The following is a 26,819-nucleotide window of genomic DNA, read 5'->3' as shown; positions in this document are numbered from 1 at the left end:
AATATTAATTTTACTGGTTCAAAACACAAGTACTTCGAAAAGCTTGTGGCAAGAGTAATTTGGTCCACTAAATCTGCCATAACATGCAGAAGTCTGTGGGTTGTCGAGTCCCTTGACGAAAAGAGATCCACATATGGCGGAGCACAAACACAGCACATGGCTGCTATCACTGTCACCACACCAACACCACAGCCCTGTTGCTTGTACAGAGGAAAATAATCGGCGTCCTCTGAGCACTTCCTTTATTGTCTGGTTTCTTGCTGGTGCTACTCGGGACGGGATGACTCTAGCGTGGAAGCCGTTTTATGTGCTGAGCGCGACGGGAGCCTGAATAGCTCGTAATGGCTGGCAACATCAAAGATCTCAAATAATGAATGATGAAAAATTCAGCAAGGTAGAGGAGGATGCAAGGACAAAGCGATGAGAGGTAGACACAATATCTTATTTCCAACCTGCTACTTTCATCTGCAGTGGCAACAGAAAGCACTTCTCACCAATGGGGTAATTATCGCCATCATGAAAGTTTCATGCCGTCTAAAGGGGAAGCCAGTGTGGAACAATAAGAATGACTTTCAAAGGCCTGAGCTTCGCTGTCCTCCCCTGCGTTGGCATTCACCTCTGGACCTCTCTGCTTTAACAACTTTCTGCCTTTGTGCGCCTCAAAGAGAAGAAAAGACGACCAAAAAAAACTAGGGGAGATGGGGAAGGAGAAGCCGGAACCACACAGAAGAGGAGTCAAAAAAATACAACTGTGGACTGATTGCGGCACAGTTATCCCTCAGCACGCGGATGCGATAGGAATCACACAGAGCGGCATCGCCGGTCCACGCGGCCGCTTATTTCATGCTACATTAACAGACCAAAGGGACGTTTCTGAGGCTGTGGAAAAACTGAAACTGAAAAACAAAGAGCTTGAGAAATAACAATGCTGAAATACTACACAGCCGAATGTGATGAAGTTACTGAAAATCTCTTTTCTGTAGGGAATGTTCAGCAGGCTATCAAACAAAGTTGGATTAATATATTGACTACGTAGCTCAACAATTCATAATGCTGATTGCGAGAAAACAAAGATCTGCAGGGCAAAGGAAACGTGCATTTGCAATGAAGCCTTACTGGAATAAATATGACCGCCTCAAGCTGCTTTCACTGAGTGGTGCCTTTGCTTTCCACATTTCAATGAGATGCATTTTCACGCTGGAATTTCAAATGGACAGCTTGAGAATGAATGAAAAAGTTGCTGTGGCCACAAAATCACTCAAGCCACTCACATAAATGTGATTGCGCTAGATACAAAATATCAAATCAGCCAGCATTTATTTTGAGAGGGATGGCACAATATCACTTTCCAAGCTAAATGTTTCACAAAAGACTAAGGATAAGCAATAGAAATATTGTTCAGAATGTTATGCTTGTGTGCTCATGCTAGGCTTTGGGCATTGAAATTGCTTTAGGCCCTGCAACAAATATGAGTAACAGGATATTATGCCATGGTCTAGGACTTGTGGTTTTAACAAATAATAAACAATATATAAATAATAACAAATTTAACATGTTGAAATGCACTACTGTTCAAAAGTTTGTGTTTGGTAAGATTTTTAAAGAAGTTTTTAAGGGTGTGTTCACACTTGTAGTTCATTTAGTTTGGTTCATTTGGTCTGGACCAAAAAAGGAAAATGACACATTTGGTCCTGCTCTGCTTAGCATTCACACTGGCAACCTAAAGATACCGGACCTAAAGGCAGCATTCACACTTATTCAAATAAACCACACTAACAGAGCAATCACACTAGTTCATTTGAATCAAACCAAACATGACAAGTGTAAACACACCCTTTAAGGGTTCGGTTCACTTGTTTCATTTGGTCCAGACTAAAAGGAAAATGATATATTTGGTCCTGGTCCACTTAGCGTTCACACTGGCAACCTAAAGATACCGAACCTAAAGGCATAGTAATAAGTTCACAACCTAATTGGTTGGGTTCAGTGAAGTACATTTCACGACGGAACTCCCCAAATACTTCAAACAAAAGGAAAAGGTGTGTTCGACTTAAAGTGGTTGCTCCACATTTGCCCTCATTTTGTTATGGATCCACCACTTGTTCCCTTCGTGAAATCATGTTGCATAATGTCGCATCTTGTCATTACTTCCTGTTTTTGGTTCGTTTAGAAGTATTTGGTCCGTATTGCATTCATATTTCAGTCAAACTGCACCAGAGTTTGTCTGGAAGCGGACAGAGACCTATCTTTTTAGTGGTCTCGGTCTGCTTGTTTGGTGTGGACCAGGGTTCGGATGTCAGCGTTCACACTTATTCAAATAACCGAACTAACAGAGCAATTGCACTAGTTCATTTGAATCAAACCAAACATGACAAGTGTAAACACACCCTTTAAGAGTGTGTGCACACTTGTAGTTCGGTTTACTTGTTTCATTTGGTCCGGACCAATAAGGAAAATTATATATTTGGTCCTGGTCTGCTTAGCGTTCACACTGGCAACCTATACTGAACCTAAAGGCATAGTGATACATTTACATATATGATTATATTTTCAACACCTGCAAACTCATAGAGAGCTCATAAAAGGCACTTCACCTCCTCGTTCCTCTACGTTTGCCCTCTGCTCATTTGGTTTTGGATACACTTGTTCCCTTCGTGAAATCATGTTGCATAGCATCGCATCTTGTCATTACTTCCTGTTTTTGGTTCGTTTAGAAGTATTTGGTCCGTGTTGCATTCATATTTCATTCGAACCACACTAGAGTTTGTTTGTTTGGTGCGCACCAGAGTTCGGATGGCAGTGTTCACACTTATTCAAATAAACCGCACTAACAGAGCAATCGCACCAGAGTTTGTTTTAATTTAACCAAACATGACAAGTGTGAACACACCCTAAAAGTCTCTTTGCACCAATGCTGCTTTTATTTTAATAAGAATATAGTAGGAATAATAATATTGTGAAATATTATTACAGTTTTCCATTTTAATAGAATTTAAAATGTAATTTATTCTTGTGATTTCAAAACTGAATTTTCAGCATCATTACTCCAGTCTTCAGTGTCACATGATCCTTCAGAAATCATTTTAATATGCTGATTTGCTGCTCAAGAAACACTTCTTATTATCAATGTTGAAGACAGCTGTACTGTTTAAAGCTAATTAAAAACCTTTGAATAGTACGTGGTTACAAGTAATTGCAAAAAGTAGCTGAGAAAAGATAGCTCTTGAGAAAAGATTTAGCACCATATCACATATCAAGATTTCTGAAATGTACTTTTAATTCATGAAAACGCTGAATAATGCCATTAATTACAATAAGCATTAAATAAAAAAAAATAATAATAACATTAGGTAACAACATGCCACTTGGGGCCTTCTGTGCCAATACATTAAAAATATTCATCAAAACCGCAAGTCTGCGCCATTTATTCACGCAGAACATGCAGGATTCATATTTAAATAGTTTTTTTAGGCTTATTATTCACAGACACTAGTCCATATCATGTTTTGATTTAAGTGTACTGACCTACTATTGATTTATTCATCAAAAAATTATCAAATTCCATGACATTCCTTGATAAATTCAACTTTTTTCGACTGGATTCTGTGAGTCTGTCTGCGTTTTCCACATTACAAAAATCATAGGGCCCTACATTAGACCCTGAGAGGGTCTAATTTTAACTTTTCACTTCAAACAAAAACTATCATTTTTACTCCATTGATGTGGTAATAAATCCTCATTAACAAACAAACACAGAAAACTTTGATACTGAACATAATACATTGTCATAGATCACTATTTTCCACAGACACAAAATTAGATCAATAACTGTTTCAACCAAATAAATCTCACAAATGTTGATATTCAGAAGAAATGACAAAAAATAAAAATAGCACAGCCAAGCCATTTACCAAAAGTGCTGAGAAAGTGGAGAGAAAAAATTAAGGCATGATGGTCCTCTTGCCCCAGAGTCTTAACCTACTATTTTTACTCATACAACTATAATACTTTAATAGGCCACTGTATATTTTAGTGTTAAGAATCGAATCTACTTCACTTTGATTAATCAAATGCAAAAAGTAGCAAATATGACCTAAATAGTCTGCTAGTTGACCACTCAGAATCTCCAGAGCAAAATGACCACAGTCCACACTGGTATCATTATGTACATTATCAATCCAACAATATTGTTATTTTGGGTACCTCTTGACTGAGAAATTGCCATTGATTGAAGTAGTTTATATGTCTGTACTGAGCATATTAAGCTTTGATGAGGGCATCTTAACAAAGAACCATTAATTTCCTCCACTCCACTCTTTGTGGAGGACATTAGTGTTTTGCAAAGCAGCATTTATCAGTTCTGTGAAGGAAACATCTTACGAGACTCACAAACAGATTTATGCCGCGGCATGTTCATCCATGTTAATATTGAATCAGGGCCGTAGATCCTAGCACACAGATAAACTTTGATCCTACAAGGGCAGTTAATGTAATGACCGTGCCAGTCAAGTGCTTATGAAGTACAGCCCAATTTCCCAAAGTCCATCCTGGGGATTTTGCCCAGTAACACATAGTGCCAGTTTAAATGGCTAAGCTGATTGCATTGCTTCAGCCTCTGCCACAGAACAATTAAGGATGTGACATCACATCCAATAGTGCGCTAATGGGCTTGGCTGGATGTATGATTGCTTGATATTACTCTACCATCCTCTGGGCTGGGTGAGCTTCTGGGTTCGAGTCTGGATGCCGTAGACACCAGCTGGGCTGCGTACAGGGTCAAAGCAGCAGCAGCAGCCGTGTCTGGGAAGACGGCCAGGCTCCCAAAGGTACAGATTCCCTCGGTTGCATATATGCGGCAGTGAACATTGTCAGCAGTGGCATATTGATTTTATGTATGTGCCCCTGCTTTTTGTCATGGTGCAATATTCTGTCAAAGCACTGGCAGGAGAGCACCGGTCCAATTATTGAGCTGGCGTGTAGCCAACTGCCTTAACTACATCTACGAAAAAGCCCATATATATGCACCTTCCAACATGTCTGTCAATCGAAAGCACAATTTTACTTCAGAAGAACACAAGTTACATGCGCAAACTACATATGTTTGAAATCTGTTGGTCTGGGAGTCATTTTCCTTGTCAACGGTTCTTCACTCTACAGCAAGTAGTTCACTGGCCAGCCATTTCCGTAACGGCCCTGCAGCGATTTCTAGACATGCAATTACAGTTGCATACTAGGAAAGTATTGCAATCTATGTAAGTGTTTCTTGAAAATTACATTTAAATAAAATATTTCACACCAGGAACAAAATCCAGTAACAATTGTATCATAAACTGTGCTTCTAAAGTGACTCCAAATAAAGGTTCTAGTCTAGCAAAAGGATCGATCATTTTCTTAAAAAAAAAAGTGTTTACAAAGCGAACGCAAGATGAGCATTTGTGGTTAAAAACTGTATACATTTTTTATATACAATTTATTTTTGGAAAATTACCAATCATTTCACTAGGTAAGACCCCTTATTCCTCAGCTGGGATCACAAAGAGCAATTTGAATCTGCATTGAAACTGCAGTTTGGACCTTCAACCTGTTGGCCACCATTGAAGTCCACTATATGGAGAAAAATCCTGGAATGTTTTCCTCAAAAACCTTAAGTTCTTCACAGCGATGATATAGAAGAACCATTTTTGGTTCCACAAAGAACCATTCAGTCAAAGGTTCTTTAAAGAACCATCTCTTTCTTACCCTTTTATAATCTGAAGAACCTTCTTTCGTCACAAAGAACCTTTTGTGAAACATAAGGTTCTTCAGATGTTAAAGGTTCTTTATGGAACCATTTAAACAAAAATGGTTCTTCTATGGAATTGTGAAGCATCTGTGAGCATGTAGAACTACACCACCTTATGAAAATATGATCAAAGCAGATTCTGACTAAGTAATAACCTCTGATTGGACATTGCTTTCAACAGAGATGCCTGTAATTGGCTACAATACTCAATGCTGCAAAAACACGTAAATAGAAACTTTTTGTAATTCAAAACCAGAACATGCACACAAAAACACACAGGAGCGTTTGAAAGTGGTTGCCTTTAAGCGGGTACAGAATTGAGTTAGTACTACTGTTACTGCTAAATTTATTTTAAAATGTAAATATGTGACCCTTCTGTTTGAAAACCTGCAATTGCAGTTAATGCAGAAGTATCTACTATGCGTGGGTTGTGCTTCGGCACAGCTCCAGCGCTGATGCATCTAATGTTTTCAGTCACCGCACCGGTGTGGAGACTGTACTTAGGAATCACAGATTCTAGCCTACGTCTTGGAATACATGGCCCCAAATAAGAATTTTCACTGGATATTGTCATCTAAAAAAGTCTAAGAGTAACAAGTCTAAAACTTTTGTTCTAACAATTGGTTAACTCATATCACAACAAACTAGCAAATAATGATTACTGTTATGCTTTGTTCTCAAATTGTTCATGTTTCAACACCATCATTGCGTGATTATGTATAGTGTGTATTAGCATTGCATGTAGATTTCAATTTCTGTACTGTCTAATCTCTTAATCGTCATACAGTTTGAACACATAAACCTTTTTGGATTACAATCCGCCATCAAAAAGATAAATGTAATTATTCCAGCCGTTGAGAGAAAAGGCTATAAATGATCTGGCACCGGCAGATTCACATACAATATAGCAATATAGCCTACTACTAGCCGGGACGCCTTCTTTATGTACAGACGTGACGTGCCATCATGCTCTAATTTCCAGCAAAGACCTACCCCTACCACTCAAATTAGAAAACAATTATAAGCTAGCCATTGTGAATCGGGCGATAGTTTTGAACACTGGCTGGTTATGTACTTGTTCAAAAATTGATTTTGTATCATTTTTAACCAAAAAAGTTACGGACTGCAGTTTTAAGTAAAGATCATGTTCCATAAAGATATTTTTTTAATTTCCTACCGTAAATACAGTCAAGCCCGAAATTATTCATACCCCTGGCAAATTCTGACTTAAAGTTACTTTTATTCTAGTCTCAGCCTCAGATGTCACGCCCACGGAACGTTGGCTAAACGTCTGATGCATATGGTACACTTAACTGGAAACACTTCAGGAATGTCGAAGTCGTCATCTGATTAGTTGAATTTTACCAGATTTCCGGGAGACGCGAGTGTCGCGTTTGCTTTCGGTCCTCCGGGAAACAAAGCGCAGACTGATTTACTCGGCGTTTTGCTAAAAGGTGCTTATGCAGACACGATTGTTGTTATACACTTTTGCGACGTTCGCGAACAAATTACTGACTTACTGCTTGTTCTCCCTCTTCTTATTTAACTGGTTATTTCAATGACTGACTTGTTGCATGCCAGTCTGTTGTTGAGGCATTTCCATGCACTGAAACGTGACGCTGAACGAAACGAACTGTGATTGGCTGTTTGACATGTCGGTCAAACGGCCTTATGGGCGGGCCTTTGCCAATTAAAGCTGCCATGAATTCCAGACCTTCAGCCGTCAGTCTGAAGGTCTGGCTATGCGAGACTACTTTTATTCAACCAGAACGTTTTTTTTTTTGACCGGAATGACACAGGCTTCTCCCAAAAGATAATAAGACGAAGTACAAGAGGCATCATTGTGGAAAAAAATATTTCTCAGCTTTTATTTATATTTAAACAAAAAGTTGCATGTCCAAAATTATTCATACCCTTTGCAAACTGTCACAGTCTATGGGAAAATCCAAAGTTCTATACCATTCCAAATAGTCCAAGCTGTTCTAAAACATCCTAATTACCCTGATTTATTGGGAACAGGTGTTTTAATCAACTCAACAGGTGAAAAACAGAAGCTCTCTGCTGTTGGTTTGTGGACAGTCATGGCTAAACAAAGGAGCTCACTGAGGACCTGCGGCTGCGCATTGTGGCTGCTCACAAGTCAGGAAAGGGCTATAAGACCATATCTAAATGTTTTGAAGTTCCAGTGGCAAATTATTATTAAAAAAATACAAGACGTTCCGCACTGTGAAAAATCTCAGAGGACGTGGTCGGAAGCCAAAAGTGACACCTGTGCTGGCCAGGAGGATAGTGAGAGAGGTAAAAAAGAATCCAAGGATCACCACTAAGGCCATCCTGATGAATCTGGGCTCTGCTGGTGGAAACATCTCAAGGCAGACAGTCCAACGGACACTGCACAATCGTTGGGTTCCACGGACGCAGACCAAGGAGGACACCACTTCTCCAGATAAGACACACAAAAGCCTGCTTAGCCTTTGCAAATGCTCATCTGGACAAAGAAAATGACTTCTGGTCTTCTGTTTTACGGTCAGATGAAACAACAATTTTATTGTTTGGCCACAATGATGTAGCCTTCGTTTGGTGTAAAAAAGGAGAAGCCTTCAACCCTAAGAACACCATCCCCACTGTCAAACATGGTGGTGGGAACCTAATGTTTTGGGGGTGTTTTTCAGCCGGTGAACCAGGGAACCTAATCACAGTAAACAGCACCATGGTTTTGTGGTCCAGTGTCACATATGTGAATGTAAAAAATGTGTAATGACAAAGCAGAATTTTCAGCATCATTACTCCAGGCTTCAGAGTCACATGATCCTTCAGAAATCATTTTAATATGCTGATTTGCTGCTCAATAAAAAAGTTTGCAAAAGCCTCAATGGGCAGGGCAAACTGTTCATGATAGATTAGTGTTTACACAAATGTGATTTGGTCCCATGCGTTTTTGACTACTTATGAGGCATGACTGATGGGATCACACATGGTGATTGGTTGTCCACATGTGATCGGATCAACGAGACGGATAATAATTCCAGGTGTAAATGGAGTCACAGAACCACGACTGCAGTTCTGCAGTTCACTTGTGTTTTTATTGAAAAAAAAAAAAAAAACTGCCTGAATGTCGACCTAACTAATCAATCCAAGCCCGAAGCCAAACGGAACGAATGCAAATCATTACTACCTGGAGTCTATTTCTAAATTTACCTGCGTTAGCCTGCTTACTTTTCAATTACACCTTCTGCCGAAATCAAATGCAATTCTCAAATGGGCCCACCGCTGTATGCGTGGAGTGAAAGGTGAGTCATTAAATGTGTCTCAGTGGTGGAGTTTTATTTGGGTCTCGTCGGAATGAAAGACACTTGACTGATAACGGTGAATCGGATCAGCCTCGTCGATCTCAGCCTGGGTGAGCTGCTAATTAGAAAAAGGCAATGAAGAACTACCGTAGCAAGATTAAAGAAGGGCCGAGAACAGGCATTAATTGCACTTCTGTGACAAGGCAGTGGGAGAAAAACACTCACGCACACACTCAAAGAAAGCTGCGCACAGTACCCACGTCTTCTGCATCACTGGCTGAAGTGTCTCTCTGTTTTTTCCCAACATTTTCCAGTGTGGCTCGCCTTAAATGGACGCCCGGAGGGATTAAGCGTGAACACGGAAGGTAATTACACCGCTTACGTGAACCCAAAGCCATAGGCACCTTTGCTGGGTCACCCAGAACTTTCCTAATGAGCAGGCGTTCAGGTTTAAAGATTAGACAAGCAATTAAGCTCTACTTACACTCTGTTGCTGGGAATGATCTTGTAGCCGTCCCTGAACCATGTCACCTGTGGCCGCGGGAAGCAACTGACCACTGGGAAGTTTAGGATGGCGGCCCGGCCCTGTGTCACCGTTTTTCTCTGGTCGTTGTCGATAAAGCCGCCCATATCTGTGGGAAGAAAGCCAGGGATCTTAATACAAACACGGGAGAACAAAGCACGAAACAAAGCAACCCTGATGATACATTCAGGAGGCTTTTGGGTACAAACTGCAGAGGTATTCAAACAGAAACATTTATTCAAACATTTATTCATGGTGCACAGCACCACGAGATTGCATCACCATGCAGAACAAAAGAACGTTTAGCGCATTGTGCTGTGAATTTGGTGACATAATTCCAGCGGCACAGTTTTCACATCGATTTAAGGTTTTTAAACCTTCTTATTTCTTTTAAAAAGCCATTCAATATTCCTAAACAATATTCCTAAACTAAAAAACTTGTACTGACCTGCCAGATTTTAGAAAAACAGTTAGAACTACTGTGCAAATGTTACATCACCTAATTAATAATCATGAATTAAAATGTTTAAAATGGGACTGTTCATACCATTCTGCTCGGAATTGCTTTTTACAACATATTACACATAATATAAGTGTTCAGCGCTACGTTATGACATAAACTAATGTAGGGATAGTTCAACCAAAAATCTAAATTCTGTCATTAATTACTAGTATTGTTACACATATGATCTTTGTTCATCTTTAGAACACAAATAAAGATAAAATTTGAAGGCTTTTTGACCCTGTATAGACAGCAAGTACCACGTTCAAGGTCCAGAAAGGTAGTAAGGACATTGTTAAAACAGTCCATGTGACATCAGTGGTTCAACCTTAATTTAATGAAGCTCAACAGGCGTTCACGAGAGTACCACTACTTTCTTGGCCTTGAAAGTGGTAGTTGCGTTGCTGTCTATGCAGCTCACAGATTTCATCAAAAAATATCTTAATTTGTGTTCTGAAGATGAATGAAGGCCCCACTGCTTTGGAATGACACGAAGGTAAGTAATTAATGACAGAACAATCCATTTAAAAGGACTGTGTTGCTGAAATTACACACTTCACCTAGCAAGCAATCTTGTCTTCTGTTTTGGTTTGGGTAAATGGGAAAAGACGTCATTTTAGATGATCTTACAGAAATTATTTTTCATATTATCACTAGCATGAACATGGCCAATTTTGTGATAATGCCATCACGGCTGAATGTTTTTCTGAGCTGAAATGTCTGGAACAGTCAGTCTGGGTCAATGTGAATCTTTAGAGCATGTATTAAATGCTTAGAGTCAAGGTCCAAGCCTAAAAAGTCAGCTTGTCTACCACAGCCATCTTCCTCATTCAGTGTAAATCCTGCCTTATTCAAAGTATATCTGGGAACCTTTAAGAGGTATCACTCAGGTCTTCACATGTAAGTGCAAGGAAGAGAACCTGCTTTTTTCCTTTTTCCCATGCATTTGCTAAAAATGAGTTTTCAAGCTTCAGTACGGATGCAAAAGCTTCATATTCACACTACCGTTAAAAAGTTTGGGGTCAGTAAGATATTTTTTGGAAAGAATTAATACTTTTATTCAGCAAGGATGCACTAAACTGATCAAAAGTGACAGTAAAGGCATTCATCATGTTAAACTTCTTTTGAACTTCTTATTCATTAAAGAATCCTGATTCTGAAGGATTATGTGACACTGAAGACTGTAGTAATTATGCTGAAAACGTTGCATTTTAAAATATACAGTCAAGTCCGAAATTATTCATACCCCTGGCAAATTCTGACTTAAAGTTACTTTTATTCAATCAGCAAGTTTTTTTTTTTTTATTAGAAATGACACAGACGTCTCCCAGAAGATAATAAGACGATCAAGGTATCATTGTGGAAAAAATTATTACTCACCTTTTATTTACATTTGAACAAAAAGTGGCATGTCCAAAATTATTCATACCCTTCTCAATAATCAATAGAAAAGCCTTTATTGGCTATGACAGCAATCAAATGCTTCCTATAATTGCTGACCAGCTTTTTGCATGTCTCCACTGGTATTTTTGCCCATTAATCTTTAGCGATGAGCTCCAACTCTTTCAGGTTGGAGGATCTCCTTGCCATCACCCTGATCTTTAGTTCCCTCCACAGATTCTTAACTGGATTTAAGTCAGGACTCTGGCTGGGCCACTGCAAAACGTTAATGTTTTTGTCTGCTAACCATTTCTTCACCACTTTTGCTGTGTGTTTTGGGTCATTGTCGTGCTGAAATGTCCACTGGTGCCCAAGGCCAAGTTTCTCTGCAGACTGCCTGATGTTGTTGTTGAGAATTTTGATGTATTGCTCCTTTTTCATGGTGCTGTTTACTGTGATTAGGTTCCCTGGTCCACCGGCTTAAAAACACCCCCAAAACACTAGGTTCCCACCACCATGTTTGACAGTAGGGATGGTGTTCTTAGAGTTGAAGTCTTCTCCTTTTTTACGCCAAATTAAGGCTACATCATTGTGGCCAAACAATTAAATTTTTGTTTCATCTGACCATTAAACAGAAGACCAGAAGTCTTCTTCTTTGTCCAGATGAGCATTTTCAAAGGCAAGCAGGCTTTTGTGTGCCTTATCTGGAGAAGTGGTGCCCTCCTTGGTCTGCGTCCGTGGAACCCAGCGGTGTGCAGTGTCCGTTGGACTGTCTGCCTTGAGATGTTTCCACCAGCAGAGCCCAGATTCATCAGGATGGCCTTAGTGGTGATCCTTGGATTCTTTTGTACCTCTCTCACTATCTCCCTGGCCAGCACAGGTGTCACTTTTGGCTTCCGACCACGTCCTCTGAAATTTTTCACAGTGCGGAACGTCTTGTATTTTTTAATAATACTTTGCACTGTAGCCACTGGAACTTCAAAACATTTAGATATGGTCTTATAGCTCTTTCCTGACTTGTGAGCAGCCACATTGCGCAGCCGCGGGTCCTCAGTGAGCTCCTTTGTCTTAGCCATGACTGTCCACAAACCAACAGCAGAGAGCTTCTGTTTTTCACCTGTTGAGTTGATTAAAACAGCTGTTCCCAATGAATCAGGGTAATTAAGATGCTTTAGAACAGCTTGGACTATTTGGAATGGTATAGAACTTTGGATTTTCCCATAGACTGTGACAGTTTGCAAAGGGTATGAATAATTTTGGACATGCTACTTTTTGTTTAAATATAAATAAAAGCTGAGAATTTTTTTTTCACAATGATGCCTCTTGTACATCATCTTATTATCTTTTGGGAGAAGCCTGTGTCATTTCCTTGCCTTGTTAAATAAAAGTAACTTTAAGTCAGAATTTTATTTGACCAGGGGTATGAATAATTTTGGGCTTGACTGTATGTAGACGGTCATTTTAAAGTGTAGTAATACAAACCCCAAACTTTTGAATCGTAGTATGCGTGTGCACATATTTTATATATAAGCTGTCTAAAGTCATACAATATCATAGAACAAAAACAAAAGAAAATTCAAAGCTCTGATCTGATATACTACATCAACTCACATGCCACTTGTATCTCTGCTCTCCTCTGAAGCAGAGCGCCCATCCTGTTTCTCACCACACACTGATAAACACCCATATTGGAGCGCTGGAGAGAGGAGATGGTGTACCTAAGAGAGAGACAGAGAATCAACAACTTTAATTCACATCCCAGAATGATAAATAAAAAGCAAGAAAAACAACAGCTCCCTGCTATTTGCTAACAAATTCAAGGATTTTCGACTCATTTAGAGAGGTTGGGTTTAAAAGGTTCACCTTCGCAGTCACGACTATACTTTTTTTCGCCAGCTCGCACATTAGCGTGAACGAAACGGCACACAGGAACTCCTCTCCATGGCCAGCTATGATGACGAATATCAGATTTCAGCCAAAAGGCCATTTCGACCAAAAGCAGAGGTGGCGAACACTGGGGCATTAAAATCTGTTGGCATTTCCGAATACGCTGAATACATGACTAATGCGCTGTTGCTCACTACTTAGCCGAATCTGTTTACGTCTCTGAAAATGCCATCGGGTGAGTTTGCGCATCTCAGTGGTGGTTTTCTTCCATCACAGGAACTCAATAGCAATACCGCTGGCTGCTCTGAGCGTGCTGTTTAGGTGATGAAAGATAATGAGAAAAGCAATACCAATTAGAGCAAACCAGTTCTATAGATGGACAAAATGTGGAAACACTTGACACGGGAAGGCGTGAAGATGTGAAACACCTACTTTAGCATGTATACGACTCCTAAATGGAAGATAAATCAAAACATCTAATGTAAAATTTGACATTAACTGTGAATCAGGTGTCGGCAGTGCACTTCAGGTAACGAATGAAAGCATTATTCGTCTCTGAAGAGAGCCGGGCAGCGCTGCAGACTCTTCTATTAAGACAGAAGGAACCCGTAGGGCCAATTCTTCAGCAGCTTTAACACTCCGCACGTCTGAGGAAATGCTGAGTGCTACAGAGGCTGTACGCTGATTAAAAAAGGTCAGGCTAAGAGGCTATCATTACTGAGAAATTAAACATAAGGCATGGAGACACCTCAACTAGGAAATTATATCGTTGATTAAATGTACTACTGCATAAACTAGAGGAATCTCTCTCTCTCTCTAGAAAGGAAAAAACTTAATTAAAAATTATTTGAATTCACTTCTAGTAATTTCATTCTTGATTAAAGGCACGTTCCAGGTTCAATACAAGTTAAGCTCCGTCGACAGCATCTGTCACAGAAAATAATGACGACTCGCCTCTCGGTTTGTAGAAGCAAACAAAAACTGTCGACAGTAATCCGATTACAATGGAAGTCTATGTGGGGAGGCATTGCATTAAAATAAACATTAAATGACTGCTTTAACAGACTTAACATGAGAGCGTATTTAAAGAAGAATCATTTAAACATTCATACAGCTAGAATAATAGTCCCACTGCTAATAAGACAATTCAGACAACTCCACAATTAAAATTCAACCCCTCAACCCCATGTCATCCAAGATATTCATGTTTTTCTTTCTTTAGTCGAAAAGAAACTGATATAGTTTTTAACCATAGATGCTCATCTTGCACTAGCTCTGCGTCCACAACTTCACACATTACGCAATCACGTTGGAAAGATCACGCGTGGCGTAGACAGAAGCACTGACCCAGTGTTTACAAAGTGAACGTGCAAAAAAATTCAAATGCCCTTTACAAAAAAGGTAAAACAACCATGTTCGGCGATTTTGAAGTTGGAGGAGAAAATAAGACTGAGTTTTTCACCTTCCCTACCCTACCTTTTGAACTGAAGTAGACAGATGAAGAACTAACCACATATGACCTTTCCAACGTGATTACACAATGCGTGAAGTCATAGATGCACATCACAGAGCTAGTGCAAATGAGCATTTGTGGTGAAAAAGTATATCAATTTGTATTTTTTTTTTAGAAAATGACTGATCATTTCACTAGATAAGACCCTTATTGCACGTCTGGGATCGTGTAGAGCCCTTTGAAGTTGCATTGAAACTGCAATTTGGACCTTCAACCTACTGGATCTTTATGGAGAAAAATCCTGGAATGTTTTTCTCAAAAACCTTAATTTCTTTTCGACTGAAGAAAGAAAGACATGAAGATCTTGGATGACATGGGGAGTAAATTATCAGGACATTTTAATTCTTTAAACGATCACAGCAATTAGCAACAAAAACACCTTCTACAATCCAGTAAATTCCTAATGGACAAAATCCTGTCCTAGACTTTTTAGTTTGATAAGATATTTCCCTTGGATATACACAATATTGCCAGAAGTATTGGGACACCACCTTCTAATGAACAAGTTTGATTAATTTAGTAATTTCCATGAGTACAAATCTTTATGTTTAAGCATATAATGATATTCTAGGGGATTGTGTGCTTCTAATTTCACAGCAACAGTTTTGACAGGACCCTCTTCAATTCTAACATGACAATGCCTCTGTGTATAAGGCAAGGTTCAAAAAGAAATTATTGATTCAGTCAGTGTGGAAGAACTTGAATGGTCTGCATAAAGCCAAGTCATAATCCAAGCTGAACACCTCTGGTGTGACTTTAAATGCAGACCTTGAGCCAAAAACTCATCACCAAACACCAATGACCTGTACATACACTGTATGGACAAAAGTATTGGGACACCCCCTTCTTTAGAACAGAAAAAGGCACTTCCAAAACTGTGGCAACAAAGATGGAAACAATTCATGTATTTATAAATTGTATTTCCATCTCTCTTGCAACTGTTTTGGAAGTGTTAAAAAAGACTGTACCCATAGTTACAAGTCATTGGTGTTTGTGTTGAGTTTTTGGCTCAAAGTCTGCATTTAAAGTCACTCCAGAGATGTTTAGCTGGGATTAGGACTTGGCTTTCCGCAGACCAGTCAAGTTCTTCCACACTGACTGAATCGATCATTTCTTTTTGAACCTTGTCTTATACACAGATGCATTGTCATGTTAGAATAGAAAAGGTTCCTGTCAAAGCTGTTGCTATCAAATTAGAAGAATACAATCTCCTAGAATATCATTATATGCGTAAACATCAGGATTTATAACCATGGAAATTACTACAGTAGTCAAACCTGTTCATTAGAACAGGGTGTCCCAATACTTTTGGCAATATAGTGTGTCACAATAGTGAATAAAATATATGTTTCACTGTGTTTCATCACAGTGTAAAATATTCCATTTACAAGTTAGAGTTACCTTGACTTTGCTTTTTACATTGACTTTAATGACTTCACAATCTTCACAATTAAATTAGCTATTTTTGTATTTTAATATTACATCTGAGCCAAAGGTTAAACAATAACATTTATAACAGGCATTTAAAATTCAGTGGTATCAAAAATAAATGAACGCATGTTTAAAGTTTCTCTGTTTGCTTTTATTTATGTGGCCTTCATTTGACAGAAAAAAACTCTAAATCACTTAGTTTTAAGAAAAATAAGAGTTGAAGAAAAACCTTTGAACAGAAGAATAAAAGTAAGTGCTTTAACAAAAACACAAGCTTCATATTTTGAAAGGTAACGTTCTTTTAAGCACTTTTAGATTCTATGAAATGTAGAAAAATGTTTTTCTGTGGTAATCTATAGAGCTTTAATTGTTTTGAAGATTGCTTTCCCAATGGAAACATTTGAAACGTTTAACACTTTTTTTAAATAAAAAAGCTTTCATTAAAATCTACACATTATTTAAGTAATGAGAAAGGTTCCTCAAGTGGGTCAATAAAAGACAACAGCAGAATAAGAATATTATTCTAAGGGTTAACGGTCATGTTTTGAACAAATTTAATATACCTGCCACAGACAGTGAATAAATGTGCAGCTTGTACAAAAGAAAAGCTGCAGGCGGGATTAATATTAGACTTTTTGTCTCTCATATTAACTGTGAGCCTCTGCTGTTCTCTATCGTTGTAACCTTGAGATAGTTCTGAGCTGGACTTCATCTCCAGAAAGCTTTAAGATGAAAGCTGGCACTCACTTGTACTCAGGGGAGAAGGCTGTGATTTCTGTGTTGTTGAGCATCCATTTGAACTCCAGAGGCCAGCTGCCCTCCGCCAGGCAGGTCATGACCAGACGGTTCCCTTCTAGGTGGATCTCTGGAGGTCCCGGCTCCGTTTTGAAGTAGGGGGCCACATCACCTGCAGGCAGACATGAAAGAGACACAGTTAGAAAAGGTAGCAGTTCGCTGTAACGCTACCCTGACCCGGCGTGTACCATCAAAGATGAAGTCAATATGCAGGATTCCTCAATTTACATCCACCAGCGGCATAAACTTCACGGAAATCCACAATGATAGAGACGCCTATTTATGCCCGTTCCTCAAAGTGAGCAAACAAACAGAGGCAATCACGCAAAGGTTATCGCAACATGTTTCTACAAAGGCAGAGAAATCTTTCATGACACCTCACAGCGCCGGAGAACCAAAGACAGTCAGCGGCAAACCTTTTAAATCCTCCATCTGCGGATTTCGCCACACTTCACAAGAGCAAGGCTCCGAGCTTTGATTTGAAAAAAAGGACGACTTAGAGCCAGGACACCTGGGTGCAGTGAATCTGACTTCTGTCAGCATCGTCGTCGTGTTTCCCCTAAAGCTCAGACAAATCAATTGTGGCTCTTTCAATTGAGCAATGGCTCTTTTAAACAGTGTATAAACCATCTGAAATATGTAAGCGAGAGAAGCGTGTCTCAGCCGATATCCACTCGCTGCATTTTATGAATCATTTTTTTACTGGAAAACAAGACAAAGGCATAATCTAAACATCAGGAAGATTTACTTGAGAAGCGTAATGCTTGTTTTATTGGATGCATTTTGAATTAAGTGTATTTTTCTTACCCCACTGCAAAATGCTTTCTAATTTTAGGCATACAGCAGTTAGATTATTGAACACAACAAATATAAACTGTTTGTCAATGTACTAAGAAACATAAACTTAATATAAGATATGTTATTACTGTATGTTATAGCAGTAAATGCATCCAGTTTTTACTGGTAAACAAGCTACAGATACTGATTAAGAAAGCGATGTTTTGCAATGCTGAGGCTTTTTTTAACCTTGGCTTCTGCAGATTTTTATACTGGATGTTGCAGTTAATAGAAATGAATTTGTTCAAGAAAAACATCCAATTGCAAGTTCTTTAAATTGACTCGGTTGCATTTATAGATCTACAACCACACACGTTAAACTCATGCACAGGCTCCTGAATTGCTGTTTCAGTTAAACGGGCGAAATGTCAGGGGGTCACAAACCTGCTGTAGAGCACATGGTGGAGAATGTAGACAGATGCAGCAGAGCTGCTGTGGAGCATATCAATGAGGCCTGTAAAAATGGAATGAAAGGACTGAAAGAAGGAAATGGAGTCCAAGGGCCAGTGAGACTCCTGGTGACAGCTGAGAGAGACATAGTGTCCTTGAGGTCAGAGCGTTTGAGGAATATCTGAGAGTGACCGGTGTGGGCGAGGAAAGATGGGCATTGCTTTATGGCCGTTTTATGGGTTTACCGTAGTCGTCTCTCCAGAATGGAGGACACAAAATGCAAGGAGCATACATGGAAGTAGATTTGGGTGCTACGATAAAAATTTATGGGCAGAACTGGAGCTCCTTCTTGAATCTCCGGGGAGTTGAGATCCTTTAGCTCATGGGTATTCAATTCAACTTCCACAAGGTTCAGCTTCAGAATCTCTCTACTAGCAAAGTTTAGAACAATCTGAGACTGTTTCAAGAGCCCATTACAGCAAAACAGTAACATTTTAAAACATTTTTACTGTTTAAATTAACTGCTTTCTATTTGAATGTTTTAAAATGTAATTTATTCTTGTGATCAAAGCTAAATTTTCAGCATCATTACTCCAGTCCTTCAGATATCATTCTAATATGCTAACATTAATTATTATTATTATTATTATCAATATTTCAAACGGTTTTCAGGATTCTGTGATGAATAGAAAGATCAGCATTTATCTCAAATAAAAAGCGTTTGTAACATTACAAAACCTTGGAGTCAATATAACATACATCTATATTTTTTTTGCTAAGAAATTATAGAAATTAATTCTTTTATTTAGCAGGGATGCTTTAAATTGATCAAAAGTGATGATAAAGACATGTATAATTTCAAATAAATTCTGTTCCTCTAAATTTCTATTCATCAAAAAAACCTGGAAAAAATTCTACTCAACTGTTTTCAACATAATAATAATAATAATAAAGGTTTTTGAGCAGCAAATCAGAATATTTGACTGATTTCTGAAGGATCTCTGGATATATTTTCTCCTCTTTTTCAAAGTCATAGAAATGCTAATGTGGATTTTTCCTTTTGATATTGGGGAAAATGGGAACACAAAATCCGGAAACTACAACAAGATGCTACCTTAACTATGTCGACTTCCATAGTTGAGTAAACCCGAAAATGCTACTCTAGCTTTTGGTTGTTGTTGTGGCAAAAGGAATAAAATGATAAACAGTGTAAACGCTCAATATCACTGCAGGTCTACATAAAAAAGGCAGACGCGTCATAACTGGCCTCCTTTCCTTGCAAAACAGTCAAATTCAACTCAGTAATACATCACAAAAATGTTTTCTTAAGCTTGAGGGTTTGCAGCAATCAAGAGCTGTAGTAATTAACGCAAACACTCAATGCTAATCACAGATAATCATTCTAAGATTAATCTCTGACTGCACCAGCAATGAAATGTTCAGTCAAACTGACGTTCATCCTCCTCTTCCCTCCTCTCTGTCTCTCCCGTTCCACATCTCAGAGGGAAGTCATGTCCACAAGCAGACACCTGCTCACCTCTAAGGCATTTAAATCTCTTAAATCTAAAGAGTGCAAAGCTCCCCACATGGCATTTAACCAAGTGTTAGGAAACACTGAACCCCTCAGACATATTTGCCTCAGCATTTGCCATGCGACACGCGTGGACACCAGACTCGCTTCAAGAGTTCAAAAACAGAAGCCTGCTTGTGTTGTTGTATCCTTTCATTCGCTGCAAACATCGAAGGACGTGCCAGATTTGACACGCCTCTTATTTCATTCCTCCAGCACCGACATAAAACCTGTAAAATGTTAGTAGCCTTATGGTTGGCTGTAAATATCAAAAAGCAATAAGAGTAGCGAGGAAACCGTGCGCCCAAGTTTAATCGTCCTCACTGGGGTTAGGAGCACCTTGTTAGAAAGTTTCCAGCCGTTAGTATTCATCCATTTTTCATCGAATGTGTTTCACCTACTTAGCTAGACGCTCTTCTCTGACAGCTTGAATTTGGCTCTCACTCATTGTGTTTCTTATTCTTTTTTGATGCTGGGAAGATGAGGGTAGAAATGCATTTTTAATTTGAGATCAGTCTACTTCAGATTTTGAGAGGGACATTTTACAAAAAGCGGGATTTTGATTGCTCTTTTAAATAAAAAGAGCTAGATGTTCTATGCAGACATACTCTAAGTTTCCTACACACTGCAACAAGACAACTAATGGGAATTACACTGCCTGCAAAAATGATTTAAAGGGATCAAGAACTGAGAAATCAAAATTCCCTTGATCTGTGGACATATAAGGTCATTACACTAAAAAAAACATCCTGTAAGTTTCACTTTATCAATAAAATCAGCTTATATTGAAGGTTGTAGAATGTGCCAATGAGCATTAGAGATGAGTTTAGATGGGAAAAACTGGAGCTCGCATTGGTATCATACGGATTACTTTATCAGAGAATTTTTGTCTTGGATGTGACTTTTTTCTTTTAAAAGTAGACATTTCAAGCTTTCTATACATATATTTCTCATGTCTGTGAGGCACATATTCGGAGAGATTCAGGTTGATTCAGTTTTTACGTGTCTGTGAAGAGAGATGACGGAGACCGAGATGGCGGAGAGCACACCGTGTTTATTTTATTTATTTTACAAAAACACATTGTTTTTTGTTATTATGACTGTACAAAAATAAAAGTAGACCCTTTGCAGTTTAAAAATGACAAAGTATTTTTTAGTTCTTTTGGCGGACATCAAGAAAAAACAAGACAGACCACATCAGCAAGAACTTGGTCCTTTGTTCACTTCGTTTTACCGTGGAATTGTTGACAAACAAGGCACAATTCGATGCAGGATTTGCAGAAAGACTGAAACTAAAAGACAATGTTGTGCTGACTATATTGAATCCGACAATAATGTTGCACCACACAACTGTTATGTGGTCACTATTGTGTTATTACAGATCGTTTGATACGAGCATTTATGCGTTTTTTTTTTTAAACCAAAATGCAGCAGTGTCCATTTCTGATGGATGTAGGCTGTCAAACACAGTTATTAGCCAATCAGTTGGTGTTTACTTTCAAGTCTACAATCCACCACACTATTCAAACAGAGGGTTCGGATGAGGGGGTTCAAAACAGGATAGAAAATAGGCTATTACTTCAAAATTGTTGTAACGGAGGGAGTCTGAGAGGTGGATCCAGATGCAAGCTTTATTTGAAGACGTGGTCAGACAGGCAGAGTTCAACACCGGCAAACAGGAATAAACAAGATAATCCAGAGAGTAATCCGAAAAGCAGGCAGAATAGTCAGGAGCAAGCAGCAAGGTTCAAATACGAAGAAACAGTCCAATGATCAAAACACGGGGAAACTAGAAAAACACAGAACAAGGCAAAGGGTACAGCTAAACAACGATCAGCAAACACAGAGGGGGAAAGGAAAGGCTTTATACGCTGTGTGTAAATGAGGTGCAGGTGTGTGTGTGAGTGAATGAACTGCAGGTGTGTGTGTGGGTGTGTCAGTCCTGGGTATGAAGGATTGTGGGGAATGTAGTAGTCCATGAAGTGGGAGTGTGACACCTGGTGGTGAATGGACAGAAAGGCTACAGACCCGTTTTGTAACAGAGCTCCCCCCCCCCCCAAAGAGCGGCTTCCAGATGCTCCAACCACATAATGATATCGAAGGGTGGTGGAGCGGAGGCGGAACAGGGGGAGGGATGGAGGTACAGGTCCATGTGGGGGTGAAGCAACTATGGACTGAGGCGGGACCGGAAAATCTGAGAGCAAAACAGAAGCCCTCCAAGGTGGTGCAGACATATCAGGGGCCCACCAGGGCGGAGCAGATGGAGTAGAAGCCCACCAGGGCGGAGCAGATGGAGTAGAAGTCTGCCAGGGAGGTGTAGACGGACCAGGAGCCCACCAGGGCGGAGCAGACGGAGCAAAAGCCCGCCAGGGCGGCGTAGACAGACCAGGAGGTCACCAGTGCGGCGCAGACGGAGCAGAAGCCCGCCAGGGCGGTGTAGATGGACCACTGGCCTGCCAGGGCGGCGCAGACGGAGCAGGAGACCGCCAGGGCGGAGCAGAAGTCTGCCAGGGAGGCGTAGGAGCCCTCCAGGGCGGAACGGGAGGCGCAGGAGCCCTCCAGGAAGGAACAGGAGGCGCAGGAGCCCACCAGGGTGGAACAGGAAGCCGTGTCATGGACTGGGACCTGGGTAGAGCAGGGATAGAGGAAGCAGACAGAACAAGGAGAGAAGCAGAGAGTTCATAGGGGAACACCGTCTCCATGGGCGGAACCAGCGGAGACTCTGGAAGGCTGGGCGGAACCAGCGGAGACTCTGGAAGGCTGGGCGGAACCAGCGGAGACTCTGGAAGGTTGGGCGGAACCAGCGGAGACTCTGGAAGGCTGGGCGGAACCAGCGGAGACTCTGGAAGGCTGGGCGGAACCAGCGGAGACTCTGGAAGGCTGGGCGGAACCAGCGGAGACTCTGGAAGGTTGGGCGGAACCAGCGGAGACTCTGGAAGGTTGGGCGGAACCAGCGGAGACTCTGGAAGGTTGGGCGGAACCAGCGGAGACTCTGGAAGGCTGGGCGGAACCAGCGGAGACTCTGGAAGGTTGGGCGGAACCAGCGGAGACTCTGGAAGGTTGGGCGGAACCAGCGGAGACTCTGGAAGGCTGGGCGGAACCAGCGGAGACTCTGGAAGGCTGGGCGGAACCAGCGGAGACTCTGGAAGGTTGGGCGGAACCAGCGGAGACTCTGGAAGGCTGGGCGGAACCAGCGGAGACTCTGGAAGGTTGGGCGGAACCAGCGGAGACTCTGGAAGGCTGGGCGGAACCAGCGGAGACTCTGGAAGCTCAGACGAGACCTCGCTTGACCTGGAGGGAACGACAGTGACTTGACGTGTCGCGGCTGGAACAGCTGTGATTTGACTTGACTGAGCAGGAACGACAGCTGTGACCTGACTTGACTGAGCAGGAACAACAGCTGTGTCTTGGCCAGACTTAGGATGTGAGGTCGGGTCCTGACTTGACTCAGAAAGTGCTGCTGCTTGACTTGGTTCAGGAAGTGAAGTTGTGTCTTGACTTGGCTCAGGAAGTGAGGTCGTGTCTTGACTTGGTTCAGGACGTGAGGTCGTGTCTTGACTTGGTTCAGGACGTGAGGTCGTGTCTTGACTTGGTTCAGGACGTGAGGTCGTGTCTTGGCTGGACTCAGGACGTGAGGTCGTGTCTTGGCTTGATGCAGGAAGCGCTGCTTGACCTGACTCAGAAAGCGCTGCTTGACCTGACTCAGGCCCGTTTCACACCGCAAGCGTGAGCAGAGCGTGAGCAGCACGTATTTTTTTCGGCGCCCAAGTTAACAAATGAGTGCATTCACACCGGCAGCAGGAGCAGCGCGTGAGCGTCAAGCAGGAGCGTCACGCTCAAATAAAGGGACAGTACACTTTTGATGGTCAAAATAAATATGATTTCACACAAAAGTTTTATAAAATGCATGGAACAAGCTTAAAATGCACATATAATACGCATGTCTAGAGAGTTTAACAAGAATCGTAATCAAAAAAAAAAAATCCAAAATATATAGGCCTAGGCTACAGAAGATATAAATGTGTTTTAATTATTCAGTTTGGGTGTAAGCATGGTGTATTAAAAAAAAAAAAAAGCCAGAAAATTACTAAATGTTTTACGGCAGATTTTTTTTTTTTTTGCATCGAGAAAAAAGCTGCTTTGATTGAGTCTTGGATTGTATAAAGCACTATATAAATAAAGGTAAAATACAATAATAAAATATAATAATAATAATAATAATAATAATAATAAATTAAAAATGTAAAAAAAAAAAAAAAAAATACACATATGTAGGCTCTAGCGCTACCCATATTTTACCTCATTCATGTGCAGCTTTATGATTAGGGGAGCACAACGTAACACTTCTTGCATTTCTCAGTTTGTGTAAATGATGTTTGTCTAGTACAAATATGTCGCTTTGTTTCATAATTACAGTGTATACGTATTTTTTGTTATTTACCTCAAAAGAAGGGAAGTGAAGTGTGACAACATGCCAAACTGGTGGGATACAATGTAACACTTGAGGAGCACGTTGTAACATCACCAAATGACAGCTTAAAATGTTATCTGATCGAATGAAAAAAAATATACACGACAAACTTAAATATTTGGTCAATAAAATAAAATTATTAACTTTCTCAAATAAAATAATGGCATTTATATTTATATATATATATATATGTATATATATATATATATATATATATATATATATATATATATATTAGGGCCGGGACTCGATTAAAAAATTTAATCTAATTAATTAGAGGCTTTGTAATTAATTAATCGAAATTAATCACATTTTAATCGCATATAAATATTTGACCTGAGAACAGTGAGAAGTATTTTTTTATATGGATTTTTAGTATACCATTGAATAATGACTGAATACATAAGCTTAAGCAACAAAATATTGTTTATTTTTGTTCAACCAAGTCCAACAGACCAGTGCAATATTGCCATTAAGTGTAGCAATAGGCTCGATGTGCTACAGTGAGATGCGAATTCCTTGTTGCATAGCTTGCACACAACCATGCTCTTATCGACGCTTCCATCCATTCGTTTTTTATAACAAAATTTCCCTTCCACAGGGCCAACCAAAGCGGTCCCATCAGCTTTTCTGTCCATGTTCACTGTGGTTTGTTTTGCTGCGTCCCAATTCGCCTACTTATACTATGCCCTATAAGTATGTACTCTTTTTGTGAAGAAAAGTACATACTTTTGAGTATGTAGCAGAATAGTAGGCAAGCTTTGGGACTACTTCGTCATAACTGCTTCTTTAACTGACGCTCTGTTGCTTAGTTACCTGAATCCTGTCACTGTTTAAACTGCCCTGTCAATCATCACAGTTAACATTATCTACATTTCGTTTAATTTAATTTCCTACCGTATTAGAGAGAAATTAAGAGGCACGTTCTTTAACGAGTCTTTCATGCCGAGAACTCTGCTCATGTGTTTGCATAATTATGCATTTAAACGTTAATGACCAAACCTATCATTATAAATGTTGCTGCACATGGAATATAACGCGGATAACATTTAAAAAATATTTTTTATCAGGTTACACACTGATTATTTATCACTCAAACCCTTTTCTCTACCTGTCCGGTGGTCGCGCATATTCTCCATGTTTGTAGTTTTTTAACACTTTTTATGCGTGTTTGTAGTTCTAATCGAATCCTCCTTCACGGCGCAGTGTGTTGTGGGCAATATTAGAGTGTGCATTGATCGTTGAGTAGTAGACCATCCGGGAATCTTTGGAATACTTTTTTAAACATACTACGATTTGGGACATACAATACTATTTAGGACGGACGCAGCTTGTCTGAACGCTAGTTGGTGCTCCAGTATAATCGGTCCGCCGAGTCTCCTCCAGTGAGAAACGTTCCGCGGTGCAAAACTAAGTGTGATTAAAATGCGTTAAAAAATTTTAACGCGTTATTTTTGTGTAATTAATTAATCTAAATTAACGCGTTAAAGTCCCGGCCCTAATATATATATATGTAAGGGATAATGTACAGGCAGCCGGTAGTTATCGCAGAAATAAGCCCCGACAGTGTGATCAGGACCCGACGCGAAGCGGAGGGTCTTGTATCACACTGAAGGGGCTTATTTCGCGATAACTACAGGCTGCCTGTACATTATCCCGCTTATTACACGGCTACTTGCCACATAAGGAAAAAAAAAACTGGACATGAATATGAATTTGACATCTTTTATTGGCATATTTGTTTTAAATTAACATTTTTATCCTTCCGCGGAGCGATATAGAACCACGTGACTAACATTCAAACTATGTACGTTAGTAAGACAATTTAAATAGATTAATGTCGAAATTTTCCATTGTTAATTGTGGTTTTCCAGTGTTTGTCACAAGATGGCGCCAAACGGTAATCTTTGTTGGCACGGAGGGATTTTAAACATACAAGTAGTACCGGCTATGCGTTATTACTTTGGAGCGGTGATTATTTGAAAAGAACGAACCTGCAAATGTCTCAACTGACCAATCAGAATCAAGCATTCCAAAGAGCCGTGTAATAAATATATATAAAATTAAAAAAATCTATTTTTGAGTTTGACAATGAACACATCGCAACCATGCGTGTTACGACCCTAATCGCAACCTAATACAGTATAGTTCAAAATAATGTGCGCAAATAGATGAAACATTCAGAAAAACACTCCACACACAGTTCTCATAGAACGCAAGACATATAAACGAGCCAAAATGCTTTGTTTGTGCCCCGCGCTCCCCTATATGCTTTATGATCCCAGCAATAATTATTGGGTTGAAGCTGCGCCTGCAGTTTCATTATCAATTTCATATTTACCTGTAATCAGTTTCATAGAAAAAAGCTGATTACTAATGCTTTGGAGCAGCTGCATGCACGCTCTACAAACGCTTCCAGTGTGAATACTCTTGCGAGTCTGCAGCTGC

At 39.9% G+C, this 26,819-nt stretch overlaps 1 protein-coding gene across 2 annotated transcripts in view; it reads right to left on the bottom strand.

Moving 5' to 3' along the window:
• Window positions 1-26,819, bottom strand: part of sdk1a (sidekick cell adhesion molecule 1a) — a 452,163-nt gene that overhangs the window by 237,515 nt on the left and 187,829 nt on the right. For both annotated transcript variants that reach the window (XM_073838832.1, XM_073838837.1), the window contains exons 2-4: window positions 17,056-17,215; window positions 13,089-13,195; window positions 9,557-9,704 (exon numbers count right to left, since the gene is read on the bottom strand). In XM_073838832.1, the coding sequence (XP_073694933.1) occupies window positions 9,557-9,704; window positions 13,089-13,195; window positions 17,056-17,215 (415 nt within the window). The remainder of the gene's footprint in view (window positions 1-9,556; window positions 9,705-13,088; window positions 13,196-17,055; window positions 17,216-26,819) is intronic.

The sequence above is a fragment of the Garra rufa genome, chromosome 1 (assembly GCF_049309525.1).
Source record: "Garra rufa chromosome 1, GarRuf1.0, whole genome shotgun sequence".
In the NCBI taxonomy this organism is placed as follows: domain Eukaryota; kingdom Metazoa; phylum Chordata; class Actinopteri; order Cypriniformes; family Cyprinidae; genus Garra; species Garra rufa.
The sequence above is the reverse complement of the archived record's forward strand: the minus strand, read 5'-3'. Positions and strand labels throughout refer to the sequence as shown.